We start from the raw sequence: 14,488 nt of genomic DNA on the forward strand, positions 1-14,488 counted from the left end.
AATAATCTGTGGGGTCATATTTTGGCATCCTGCAAATATCCAATTTCTGATCAACATGTCTCCTAATCATTAAAGACGCATTTATGAGGGGCTGGCCCCATGGCACAGTGGTTAAGTTTGGTGCACTCTGCTTTGGCGGCCTGGGCACAGACCTACACCACTCATCAGCCATGCTGTGGTGGCAGCCCACATATAAAGTGGAGGAGGATTGGCACAGATGTTGGCTCAGGGCTAATCTTCCTCAGCAACAACAATAACAATAAAAGACACATTTAGAATTGTTACCTGAACCAATTATTTCATTAAGAATGAAAAATTAATTTCTAATTTTATTACTCCTTCCACATTTATTAAACAGAATTCTTCCCTAATTAAGGGCTTAATCTCCTTAACTAGGACTATTTTTTTTAACCCATACCATGCAGTTCATATGAGAAACCCAGAAAAAAATGCTTAATTTTCTCCCTTTAATTACAAATTTTTAGAGTGAGGAAAGTTACAGTCTAGCCATAACCAATCTTTACAAATTAATGTTTTTGTTTATTTTTTATTTCTTTCATTGAATAGTGTTAAAACCCATGGATTATTATAATCAACTTTATTTCAATCAATTTCAGTTTTTATTCATTATGAAGTTTAAATTGTTCTCTCTTTGGCCAGTAGGAACCTCTTCAAGATGATCTGTTCTTTTCATACCATTAGAATTTGATAGCTTCTTAGCTTTTTTGCCCTATTGGATGTCTGAATTCCTTTTGTGCCCTACTCCCACTTTGGAATTACTGTCTCTCCAAGTTTTCCTAGTTTCTGTTAGTGAAAAGTGTATATACTTTGAAATGAAGCCAACAGAATTTCCTTAAAGATTTTGGATGTGTTCTATGAGAGAAAGAGAGAGTCAAGTGTGACTCCAAGGTTTTGGGCCTAAGCAACTGGAATAGTGATGTTGCCATCAACTAACAGGTGGAAGGATGCAGTTGCAAGGAGGGAAGTAGAGGAGTTTATCTTTGGACATGTTGATTTTGAAATTTTAATTACAACTCTAGTAGGCAATTATGTAGTCGTCATCATGTGGGTGAAAATTAAAACCATGAGGCTGGATGGGCTCACCAAGGGAGTGAGTTTAGACAGAAAACAGAAGAGGAACAAGAACTCAGGCCCAAAGTTAGAAGATCTAGGAAAAGAAGAGGAACAAGACAATTTGTACATTTTATTAGCATTCTTGAGAAATATGCCAAGAAAATATTTTTTCTGTGTTTTGACACCCAAGATAGTATTCCATAATAATATTTAATCGTGATGTTATACTTCTTCCTCTTCAGGTGAAGGACTTTCAGAAAGAACTGTAGAGATTATTCTTTCAGTCACTTTGTGTATCCTTTCAATAATTCTTCTTGGAACAGCTATCTTTGCATTTGCAAGGTAAGATTTATTTGTACTTACACTCCTAGGATGCTTTATGGGCATTATTCAGTCACAGTCTAATCAGGAGACAGAAGCCACAACAGTTACTTGAATGGGAAACATTTAATAAGAAGAATTATTAACTAGAGAATAATTAACCAATAAAGGGGGTAAAAAGAGAACACTAAGGAGCCCAGAAGTAGCAAGTGCAACAAAGCAGCTGCTTACTCCAGGCTGAAGGAGAGAGTACAGTAAAGGAACTAAGAACTAGAAGAAGTAACACCCCCAAGGTTGACATGGAATGGCTACCATGAGCACATGCAGCCCATCACCTATCAGTTGGCAAAGAAATATGACAGAGGGAAGGGGCTGGAGCTGTTCAGTAGAAGCTACCCACTATTCCTGGAGGGTTGGCAGGCTGGAATTGGTCTATAAAGCAGCCCACTCTTGCTGGATGGTGTGGGTAGGCTGAAGTTACCTGGAGTCATTCACCCATGGGGAGACCATGCACTTAAGAAGCAGCTAGAGCTCATCCAGGTGGGCTGCTGGGCTTCCACAATGAATAATAATAATGCAGCACTGGAACACACAGGGAAGTGTCTCCCTGTCCCTATTGTCTTCCAGGGTCACTCTAGTGTCCTCTATTGATGAAAGTGATGAAGGACAAATGTTATAGAGTGCAGCTACAGTATCACAAAGCAGGGCAAAGAAGGGTGGATTTAGAGCTGAGAGACAGGAAAGTGATAACACAAAAGCAGAAGGCACCAGGCTTTCTACATTGTTTTGTATAATTTATAACTCTGATAGGTTTAATTTAAATATTTCAATCAGGTCTAAATTTTAAAGTTTATACACTAGTGATAATTTTTACAGTAGGTCAGCACTCTAAAGATATCCAACTTCATTATATGGTGAGACCCTTTCACATGCTGACTTTACCAACATGTCTGTGCTACATTTTCCAAGCATCCTTTCAAAATCTCAGTATAGGCCTCTTAATTCACTTGTTGTTTACAGGACCTCGGGGGAAATCTTACTTATGATCCTAAACTCTAGTTTCATAAGGTATATTGCCCAGTTAAAGAGATCTTACATTTGTAAAAATAACCATTCCACTAATTTCCTAAGTAGCTCAATGGGCTCTGTTTTTATTTTATCTGAAGGATGTTGTTCTGTAACTTGTATGCAGTGCATGTCCTGTTTCATCTGGAATCTCTTAAATCATCATTTTGACGGATAGTTTGAAAGGCTCTTGAAAAAGATGTTTTTCTTATACCACATACTGTTCCCAGATACAGCCAGAAGATGGTGAGAGGTCATTATTCTAGGCACTTTTCAAGACATATTGTGTACAATATGGTCCTTGTGCCTCAGGGGCATGCATTGGCCCTATTCATATTGTTTCCCTGCTCTAAAAGCTTGCCTGACTTCTCATTTCCTTCAGGATGAACTCCTTATGTGGGCAGGAAATGGGCCCCTTGTATTCCCCACAACTTCCCTACAGACTTCTCTTCAGCCACATGGGTCTATTGTCACCTGAACAGTCCTTAGGCTTTCTACAACTCTGCTTTTGTTCCGTCAACCAGAAACATGCTTCCTCCTCCTCATTCTGGAACACTTCTTTACCGCCTTTAAATACTAATAGTTGTAATCACTTATATAACATTTTATAATGCATCAGTTACTGTCTTGTGAGCTGTCGTTTGAATCTTTTTTCTCTTTTTTTATGCTTTTTTTACATTTAGATCCTGCTTCTCAACTAAATTGTAATGTCCTTGAGGATAAGGACCATATTTTATAATTTCTATATCATCCTCAATAAAATAATGAATGTTTGAAAGGTGAAAAATAGAAGAGCTAAATATTGCTTTGTAATATACTATACTGTGTCATAGAGAAATAAGCATGTAAAGGGCTTAAAATGAGAAGACTTTTATGTGATTCTCAGATTCATGTGACTTTTATTTTTGAGCCTGTTTTCTGATTCTAAATAAAGATAATATACTTTACAATCTTTTTAAAAAGTCAGTGAGACAGTTCAAAATACATTTTTATGTATTTTCGTATATGTAGAAACAATCGTTGTCTTTTAGCATCAGTGTGATAACGAGTCATTTCCACTTTGGCATATTTCCTTCGTGACAAATCTATGAGACAACTAGAGGGAGGGGGGGAAAAGTTCACAGCATCTGTTCCATTTGCTCTCTATATTAAATGTACCAATGGCTCAGGCCTTCATCAGTTAATACTCATTAAAATTTGAAACTTCAACAAAACAACATGTTAAGAAATATACTATAGGTTCCATGGAATTAAAACAGGAAAAAGTTGAGTAGATATAAATTTGCAGCATATCCAGAGAAGTGATCCCAACAAAGAAATTATTTGACTGACATACTTACTTAAAAGGAAAACTGAACCTAAGTTCATATGCTTCCTAACATATTCCTTTCTTGGACTTTCTTACACTTATTTTAGAATTCGACAGAAGCAGAAAGAAGGTGGTACATACTCTCCTCGGGATGCAGAAATTATTGACACCAAATTCAAGCTGGATCAGCTCATCACAGTGGCAGACCTGGAACTGAAGGATGAGAGATTAACGCGGTGAGCACACTCCTCTGGGCGAACAGTGGTCCAGCGGGCCTGCAGCCATGACCCTATTCTGACCTACGCTTGTTGGAAGTGTTGGTGGGGCTCCTATTTACACAGGGCACAGAGATCCTCTTTCAAAGGGTGACCTCCATCTTCGACACACTTCTCACTGCTGTTTAGAGACTCACTTAATCTTCCTAATACTTTGGGTTCAATGTGAACCTCGGACTATAATGTTCAACCTAACCCTTTTTTTTCCTGGACCAATATTTTTACACGTTAAACCTTTATAACCATGTTTAATAGTTCACTTCATGTGATAAATTTTTTTTACATCAGATTTTCTGAAAGTTTCCACCTTTTTAATAACGAGTTTAAGTATATTTGTAACTACTCGATATTGTTCATATCATTTTTATAACGGCTTTCTCATAGCTCCTTATTTTAGCATAAGATTACATTAAAAGTCTAAATCATGTATTGACATCGTCATTTTTAAAAATTTCTCAGTATTTAAAAATTAAATACAAAGTAAAAATTTGCCTTCAGAAGGAAAAGTAAAAACGTGTACTAAACAAGTGTCATCAGTTTGTATTGGAAATAGTAAAGTACTTAATTTTAAAAAATAAGTAATTTTTAATCCTTTTAACATTGTTATAAATTATTCAAAATGTTGACTTCTATTTGAAAAACTTCTGTTTATTAAGATAACTCATCAAATTCTTAATAAAAACTATCATCAGGCTGTCTAGATTCTTATAAGATAGTTCAGATTCTTACAAGATCCAATGTTTTGTGATACTTATAATCACATAATTGTTACGAAGTACTTGCACAGCTCTGTTGAACTTTTAAAAAAGTATTATTAACTCTGAAAATATAGCATCAAAGGTCTTGAACTTAAAGAGGGATTAATCATTTACAGTTGTCATTTACCAAAATTCATCTTTACCTCATAGATTGTGAGAATATTTCTAACATGTCTAAAAATATCTAATACGTGCTATAAGGGAAGTGTCTTCTGATAAGCAGGGTCATTCCAGCTGCTACAAGTTGAAAATTATTTGATGTTATCACTAAATTGCACAGAAATTTGGGTTGTTGGATATGAAAACTTACTTCTTTATATTTAGATACTTATCTTTGTTCATATTTTAACACAGGCTGTTCCCATCCAAAATGGGATAAGTCCGAAGACTTATGTGTAAGATGGTTGTATATTACCCAGGACACAGTTTTCTACATAAGAAATGTTGTGCATCAAAGATCAATAGATTCCCAGGGTAACCCTCCCACTTTAAACGCATCATGGGAACTACTACCAGGCTATGTCTCAGTCCTGGAAGCGTCATGCTGCAGAGTAAAAGGAAGTTTCTCCTCCTTTCCTCCGTGGGCCAACTGGATTTCAGTAGGATTCTCCCAACATCCTTCTCAATTCTTTGTGCCCCTTCCACAAGCCTGGGTTTCCAGTGTCTTTCTCATACCCCCAAAGCATCCAAGGGATAAAACTTTAAAACTCTCCATTCAATTAATTTTAGGTGTTTGAACAATTTAGTTGAATCTGTTCATCCTAAAATGTAAACTTCCAAGCATCCAAACACTTTTCGAACATTTTTTAAAGAATCTTTATCCCCCAAAAGGCCTTGGTAAGCAGATCTTTAGGAGATATAACATAATAAAGTGAAAGCAGCCAGTCAGTATGGGAGAAAGTATTCTTATCAAGCAGGTTACCAGTCTAGGCAGGCTCTGGCGAGGGCAGATCCCTTAAGCTCTGTGTGTTTTCACAGCTTGTCCCTTCCTCCACTTCTGAACACAGCCATTATCAAAAAGTTCTAAGATTTTTTTTTTTAACAATGACTGTCATGGCAGCTAATGGAAAAGTTGGGCGAGGACTGTATAGATTGTTTATTATTGGGTATTTATAATTCAAGGACTGCCTTATTTAACCTTGACTCCTCATTATTTATTTTCCTACTTCCATGTTTATTTATTTCTACATCACTTTATCTGTAAAGGGATGTATAAGTGTCTTTCAAGTATATTTCAAGCAATTTTTATTTATTTTTGCACATAGAAAATTATTATATATTACCACGAGTAATAGCAAAGTTGGAAATTTTAGTTTCCGTTCTTTTTACTTTCTCATCTGTTTGTTATGATTCGAGTATTCGTAACTGTAAAACATTCTTGTGTATAATTCCAATGGCACATACTATATGCTTTGCTTGATTTATTACAGAAATTTACTAAAATGACCATCAAATGGTTTGAGCATTAACTCTTTTCATTACAGAGATCTGTCTCTAGCTTTGCTATTTATTTAAGGCTTTTCATGTTAACGAATTCACTAATACGTTAGATAGTAAGACTAGAAAAAATAGTAACTAATGATCCATAGTTAACCATATGCACATATGTATTGGTGCTGTCCTTCAATGAAGCTCTAAAGCTCTTCACCTGTCTTTTAGGTGCTGGAAGATCTAAATCTATCCAAAACCATATAGGTCTGATGCGGTAGAGTCACAGAGACTGATGGTAGATCCTGGAAGTGAAGAATCAAGGAATTTGAGTTAGCTTCCAAATTGTAGAGTAACTTATGCCATACGTCTTTGTTGTTAGCAGGAAAGAACATAGATAATTTCCTTTAAGTCTACCATGTTAACATGTGCTCCTTCTATTTGACGCTGAGGCATGTTCTTTTCCATTCAACCTGCCCACTTTCTTCATGCTAATTGGACTTGCAGTTTTCCTCAGTGCTCCATGTCTTCGTGTGTCCATAAGATGAATAATAGAAGAATATCTAAGCAATAATTAAAATGTTAATTTTAGGGAGTTAACTAGTTCACAAAAAAAAGTCAGTATGATTCTTTGGTACTAACTTCTTTCAAGGATTTGGGATTTTATTAAGAAATTATTTAACTATTTTATGTTATCTGCCTGTATGTTTATTTACATTTTAACGCTTATCTTAGAGCTTTTGTTTGTGCAAACTCTCATTATTTAATTATATTCTACCTTGTTTCACAAAAGATCTGTAGAAGAATTCTCTCACCTCATGCTTTTTCTTCTCACAGGAGAAGGAAACTCAAATAATGTCTTAGTATTCCATAACTCTTTGAGAATATTCAGGGATATGCCAAGAGGATGTTTTAAATTCTTATTTGTAATGATAATTATATCATTTTATTATGCAAATTTTATATTTGTTTAGACCATGGAAGCCATATTTCTTAGGAAGGATATTTAATATTTTGAGCTCATCTATTCCACACTCACCAGGTTAGAAAATGACTCTTTGGTCTTATTGTTTGATAAACAAATGAATAAAACAACATTTTTTGATGAGTCCTTCAAAACACAGCCACATAGCCCACTGAAGTGAGAAAGGTTTCTAGGAGAAAATATTGTCAAGATCAGCCAATATTGTTCTTTAATGTGCTATTTTTTTCTAAAGCCTAATTTAACTGTAATAGACTACATTCTCAAGACATTTAATAACACTTAAAAATTAGGTAATTCAATAGAATTTTCACAAGTTAAAGATTCTATTTGCTAAAAAAGTTTACTTTTCACTGTCTCCTTTCCTCACTTTGTTTCCTATGGTGATTAAATCAGAAAAGAAATAGTAGTGTAACATTAATCAATGTTACTAATATTCTTACTTAACAGATACTCAGTTTCTTCTAGGCCTCAATTTTATTCCTCAAAATTCTGTGCATCATTCCATAGTAATTATCCTGTCTATTTTTAGTGAGTGAATATAATGGTGTATTGTGTTAAGACTCAAGGCCCCAAATCAGTAATCATGACTGGAATTAAAATTCTCAACAAAATGAAGCAAATACTCAAATTGCTCATTTAAAAACACCTTTTTTCCTTCAATAATTTTAGAAGTTTGCATGTTAAATTTTTGTTAAACATTTAGTTATTTCTTCAGGAATCTTACCACTTAAAAGAATCCGATGAATGTGCTTTGTAAACAGTAAATCAGACTACATCTGGTATTGTTATTATTGTTATTTATAAGATGCGTAAATTTAAAAATTACCCCAATCTACTTTCACATATAGGGTTTGCTAACATAATAGTTGGTAATGTTTATGAGTAATTGTTATGTGTTAAATTCTGTGTGTAATGATCTCACTTAACTCATTTAATCCTTTGTTGTAGAGACTCTTATCCCTATCTTATAGGTGAAAAACAAAAGATACTTAGAGAGTTTAAGTAACTGTCCAAGGTCATACATCTAGTAAATACAAACCTTGATCCAAGCCCAGGTCTGTTTGATTCTGAGGGATCAAGCTCCACCTATATTTGTGTATGTGTGTCTATATTTAACTCTGAAGCATACTAGATGAGATCCATATAAACTCTCTTAAGTAGATGAGGGCTCGTGGTATCCTTCTTCAAGCAGCATTTCCTATGTAGAGAATGATTCTAAGGGAAATAAATACTTCTTTCGAGTTGTTTATTCTCTAGTGACATAGGGAAAAAGAGCGATGGCATCTTCATGCAGGTTCAAGCTTGCAGAACCTGGAGAATCTTTAGTATTATAACTCAGTGTGGCTTCAATAAGAATACGTAATATTTGACTGATATATGAAACTCTGGGTAAAATCATTAGCCTTTTAATTGCCATCAGTTCTTTGACAGATTCTGGTCATTAATATTACTTCTGTCAAATTATTTTGCAAGCAATGGCAAAAATATGTGAATTCAGACAAAAAAATGTTTGACTAATATGTGAATTCAGGACAAGAAATGTCCTGAAGTAGAATGAAGCTTAAGATATTTAATGCTCATGGTTTTGCAGTAGCAAATCAAAAATAATGCAATGAGTTTGTATACTAAGGAAATAATGAATCTTTGCTTCCAGATACTCTTCATTTTTCTTTAGACGCAAGGAGATTTTTGTCATTCAGTAAGTCACTGTGGTGATGCAGAGCTCTGCTGTGATTATTTTAATCTCATCAGGTGGTGTGCTCTATACTTTGAAATACATGAAATTGAGTGTTTTGTTCTTTAATGTGCTATTTTTTCTAAAGCCAAAAAAAAAAAAAAACGCTATGCTTTCTTCTTACAAAGTGTCCTCTCTAGTATTGCATGCTATTGATATGGTAAAGTTAACCTTATCAAAATGCACATTGACTCATAATGTGCATGTCCTGAGAATTTGCTGTGTTCTCATGTCTTGTTAGCTTTGACAGTAAAATAAGTTTTCACTTAGATTTCTTCACATGCTTCTTGTCCTATTATTACCATGACGTGAGCTGAGTTCTCCATCTGATGGGCGGAGTCTGGGTTCACATTCGCACAAGCTGAATTCAGCTACTGCAGGTGGTAATCTGTAAGGACCAAGATGATGACATTTCCTCTTCTCTGACTCTGGGGCATACAAAGAGTGGCGCATTTCATGGACTCTTTACTTCTGCCCTGACCAGGGGATAGCCAACTGTGCATGCTTTCAGGCACTCCTCTGATGCTCAGAAATGCCATTTCTATCCTAGCACAAAAATTGATTTATACATTCTAAGGGTAGAATAGCAAAATGTCAGCATTAGCAGGGACCCCAGGAATTGATTGAGTGCCCCAGAGATAATCAGTTTCTTCATGTAAAGGATGTGAATGGAGGCAGAGAATGAAAATGCATTTGATTTCAAAATCCCAAATCTACTAGTCTCCATGAGTCACAAGGCTGGATGGGGCCAAGGCCCCCAACATTCTCATTGACTATAAATAGTACTCAGCATGATTAAAACAGAGGAAGCCAGGCCTATTTCTACTGTAATCACATTTAGTATTTTTGAATCATAGCTAACCTTGCTTTACTTCATATTAACTAACTGCCAAGTTCCTACTGACAGAATTAAAATATTTTTATGAAAATACGTTTTCCTCAAAGGACCTGCTTGATCAGATTCAAACATTTGTCAAAGTAAGACACTGTTGAGCTAAAGATTTAAGTGATCACATCACACATAAAATATCCATTTCCAACCAGCACTCAAAGTTGACCTCTCAGCATTCCAGACACACGTGGTCTGGTTGAGCAGCTCTGCTGAATGTCTTTCTTCATCATCATTAAACAGAATCCTTTTACTTTTTTGCTTTATGCCATTAGTACCTCAGAGAAAAATGCTTCCATTTTTCCAGAACCATCACTGTCTCTCCTCTGTTACCAAATTTCCTCTCCTAGAATCAGTGAGTAGTGTCCTGCTCAGCCAGAGCTTTACTTTGACAGAACTGAACTGAATAGTTTGGGTTAATGAGAACCTTTACAGAACACCTCTACATAAATCGTATTAAAGTAGATGTGGTCTTCTTCCAAATCTAGTTTTCCGGGATTGCCTTCTAACTGCTAACAGAGGAATGCCAGAGCTTACCTACCTCACTAGCTAAGAGCTCAGGCTGTCAGGACTTCTTTTTAGATGGTGTCATGTCATCGGTCTCTCTTCGATAAGTCCTCATTGAGAACCTTCGCCCACCTCTTCACACAGCTGTCAACAGTCTCTTCATCCTCTCTATCTACTGCTTCTGCCCTATTGCCCCTGAGGTGGCTAAGCTCATGCCCACGATTCGCACTTAGAATACATGGTTGACAAAATAAAACATCTGTCAACAATTTGTTTTCAAATATGCCAATGTGGAGAGGCTCAGCAATGAGGAAAATTCTACTCCTGGCACAGTGGGAATCTTATCTCAGCTCTTTGACATCAGCAAGAGCATTGCTTTCCCATATCTATCTAAGAGTCCATTTCACCTTGTTTGAGTAAAAGAGATAGCAGCTCGGCACCTATCACATGCCAGGCACTGTTCTAGGCATCGGAAATAGCACGGTGATAAAAGAAGGGGCATTGCCTCCCAAGAGCTGCCCTTCAAATAGCTAAGCTCCTTGTCAACCTAAAATTTGTCCTCACAGATATGAGGGGACAGACTGAGAAAGGACCTAACTATCACTTACTAATGATTGTTTTTCTAATTAAGTAAGAAAAATACTACATTACTCACTTATTCAGGTGGTAAGTTTACCTTACAAAGTGAAGTTTTAGAGACAGCTATATAGTAAGAGCCATTGGTTAGGATAATATTTTTAGCTTATATTGAGGACCACAGAAAAGTTGTGATTTGATAAAAGAATGAGGAAGGATCTGAAAGGATAATATCTTAAAGACTAGAACAAATAAAACAATAGAAAAGAACAAAAATTAAAATATCTTTGATAGCACTACAGTAAATGCTTTGGATAAATAATAGAATATCCTTGTAGAAGTAGATTAAATATAGGAGTAAATAATGACTTGATGAAATACATAAACTAAAAACTCACACAATATTTTACAAAATTTGGAAAGATTAATACGTTTTACTAGAAAGGTAGATTCATTACGAGTTTTTATTTGAATGTGAGGTACATGTTAGTGTGTACAAATACGTATTTTTACATCAAGTTGATAGAATTTGAGGTTCTTTTCTTTTTAGCCTCCCTTAACTGGTTAAATGGAAAACCCAAAGTTTCTCAATTTGTCCTATGCCACTGGTAATGCTCGTTTAAGCTGCTCATCTATAGGCTATCATCTATGGCTCTCTACTTGGACTATATTTTAATTCCCTATAGATTTCAACTAATTGACCTTGAGGGAAAGCTGAGTCTCTGTGACAATATGGTCTTCAATCACCACTGCCAACATAAATAAATGGTTCCTCTCTGGATCTATCCAGAGTAATCTGAGTGGAATTTAAGTTTTTGATAGACTTTTAAAAAATGAGCCCAGACATGAAATAATACCCTTTTCAGCAAAAGGGCATTGGATTTAAGACAGCTAAGATTCGTGTAATAAAAAGTGTTTAGCCCTTTATATTGGAATGTGGTCGGTTATCTTATTGAAATCTGGACCATTCCCAAACTGATTTGATGGTAACCTTCACTGTTGTAGGTGAATAAAAATAAGAATACCACACTAGTCTAAAATGCTTTTCATTTAACAATTTTTTAAAGTTTTTTAAAATGTTGATAAAACATGTGAATCTCTTTAAGTGTCTCCACCAATCACTTAATTTGAAAATAGCATTCCTTCTGAAATAACATGGTGACTTTCAAGCACTAACTTCTGAGTTTTTTTAATGCTTATCTAACCAGTTGTTCCTAAAGAAATTTAATTACCTCTTCAGTCAATGCATCTCCCTCATATTATGTCCCATCTTCTTTTCTAATTCCCTGTATTAATTGTCCAAATTAATACTTTTTTCTATTTAAAAATAAAGCTTTAAAACCTCAAAGAAAAACAAAATTTTCTACACAGCCAATACTTAAGGGAAAAATACACCCTACAATATGAGGCTAAGAGTCACACAATGATGTGGATACTACAGACAACAGCAAGAGAAAAAAATCTAATTTTTATTTGAAATAGGTGATTTATGCCAATTTTGGCATAAATGTAAGCTGTGTAGCTGGGTACCTCAAGATTTCAGTTCACACATAAATGTGACATAAGCTTAGAAAATTACATAAAAATTAGACTATACGAAGCCTTGTTTCTCACATTATGTAGATAACAAATGTGCAGAACAGATTACATGAAGTGATTGGGTTTAGATAAAGAGAGTGATACCAAAAAAAAAAATAAATAAAGCCAAAACAGACCCTACCTTTTTTAAAACTATTTTTTTATTACTTGAGTAGGCAAGAGCAATGTTAATGTTCGTATATCTAATCTCCTAACAAAATATCTAGCACCTGTTAACTTCTATTATTAGGCGATATGATATGCCCTTTGTTTAGACCTGTATACTGTTTATTGATGCATCTATTGACCGTATTTGTCTAAAGCTTTGACTTTGGGCCCTCTGAGGATTCTCAATTGCTTAATATTTTAGTGGAAAATTCATTTAATGCAGATATTTTCATAATAATCAGAGCACTTATATTTGGCTTACTGTGTATCTTAGTCTAAATTCATCCATAATTGTATGTTTAACAATGACTTATTCATTGTCTACTGTGAATAAAGCTATGAGGGACTTGCATTAAGTCAAGTGTTAATCCTGCCCCTGCCTTCAAGTATACATGAAACTTAGTGCACCATATCCTTAATACATGTCCTTAAACGGCCATATCCTTAATACATGTCCTTAAACGGCCATAAAACAAGATGGAAGGAGTGCACCATATCCTTAATACATGTCCTTAAATGGCCATAAAACAAGATGGAAGGAGTGCACCATATCCTTAATACATGTCCTTAAACGGCCATAAAACAAGATGGAAGGAGGTTTGTCCTTAGACATTTGGTTTCACAGAAGGAAGAAATTATTTTCTCTGTAATAGAACAGGGAAAGATCCATGGAGAAGTTTAACATTTGAATCAGCTGTTAAGGAAATCAGTATAATCTGGCTGTGGGGAAACACCTGAAATGGTACCAGCTGAGAGGCAAGGAGACCAAAAGACTATGTGGAGGGCAGACAAGGGGTGTGGAAGGAGTTATAAGGAATCATGGCAGAAGTGTGAACGTGATTAGAAATACTTTCACATGATTATATGAAAACTGAGTTATGACAGTCCTTAGATTAGAGATTTATTTAAGATCTTGAAATGAGAACTTGAAAAACAGACCTGGATTTGAAGTCTAGATATTTATGACGACTCTTTCTACAGGGACCCTGATTAGGAAGAATAAAATAGGAAACCTTGCTGCTTAATTTAGCACAATCTCTTCTAGCCATTTTTGAGTAAAATTAAGATAGAAAATTCTTTCAGAAACAAAAAGAAGATTTCTTCTTTATATTAGTGTCAATTGTTGAACATATGGGTAGGAGAAGCTTGAGTTATACAGAATAAACTAGAAAAAGTAATTACAATACTAATGGTAGTAACTAATGTTTATGGATTGCATACCAAAGCAAGGGACTTTTCTAAGCATTTTACACATATGAGCTTGATTTACATATTTTTATCCTATTTTCCAAGTTAGAAAACTGAGGCACAGAAAGAGTAAGTAACTTGCTCATGACAATGTAGCCGGTAATTGTTGGAGCAGACATTTGAAGTCATTAAGGACATCATATTTTATAACAAGGAAAGAATTCACAAATATCCACCCACGTCCAAGAGCTAGCCAGTTAAGGTTTAAAATTAGTATCTTTAGAGGGATCTTTCAAATGCAAAATAAGAATAATAAAAGCAACTTTCTGTCATTTTTGGCTGAAAAGAAATTGACATAGAAAAAAATTTATTTGAATTAATTATAATTTCTAAATGAGACTAGACATCATTAATGAAAAAAGAGCAAGGATGTGAATAATAATATGGTGCTTTAGTTATTTCTTGCTCATTTATATTTTAATGTGATTATTCATGGTTAATGAATCTTGGGGATTTCGTAAATGTGCACTGTTTCTTCAAGTGACCTATTGATGGCTGCTCAGAAACTAGCTCTATTTTAGGTTCTAAATAGCCCAGTAAAAATATTTTGCCAGTACAGCCTCAAATAATTT

General features: G+C 34.9%; 1 protein-coding gene across 3 annotated transcripts in view; it reads left to right on the top strand.

Moving 5' to 3' along the window:
* Window positions 1-14,488, top strand: part of PTPRQ (protein tyrosine phosphatase receptor type Q) — a 206,777-nt gene that overhangs the window by 163,740 nt on the left and 28,549 nt on the right. For all 3 annotated transcript variants that reach the window (XM_070254641.1, XM_070254640.1, XM_070254642.1), the window contains 2 exons: window positions 1,317-1,416; window positions 3,877-4,005. In XM_070254641.1, the coding sequence (XP_070110742.1) occupies window positions 1,317-1,416; window positions 3,877-4,005 (229 nt within the window). The remainder of the gene's footprint in view (window positions 1-1,316; window positions 1,417-3,876; window positions 4,006-14,488) is intronic.

This window comes from Equus caballus, chromosome 28, assembly GCF_041296265.1.
Source record: "Equus caballus isolate H_3958 breed thoroughbred chromosome 28, TB-T2T, whole genome shotgun sequence".
Lineage (NCBI taxonomy): Eukaryota > Metazoa > Chordata > Mammalia > Perissodactyla > Equidae > Equus > Equus caballus.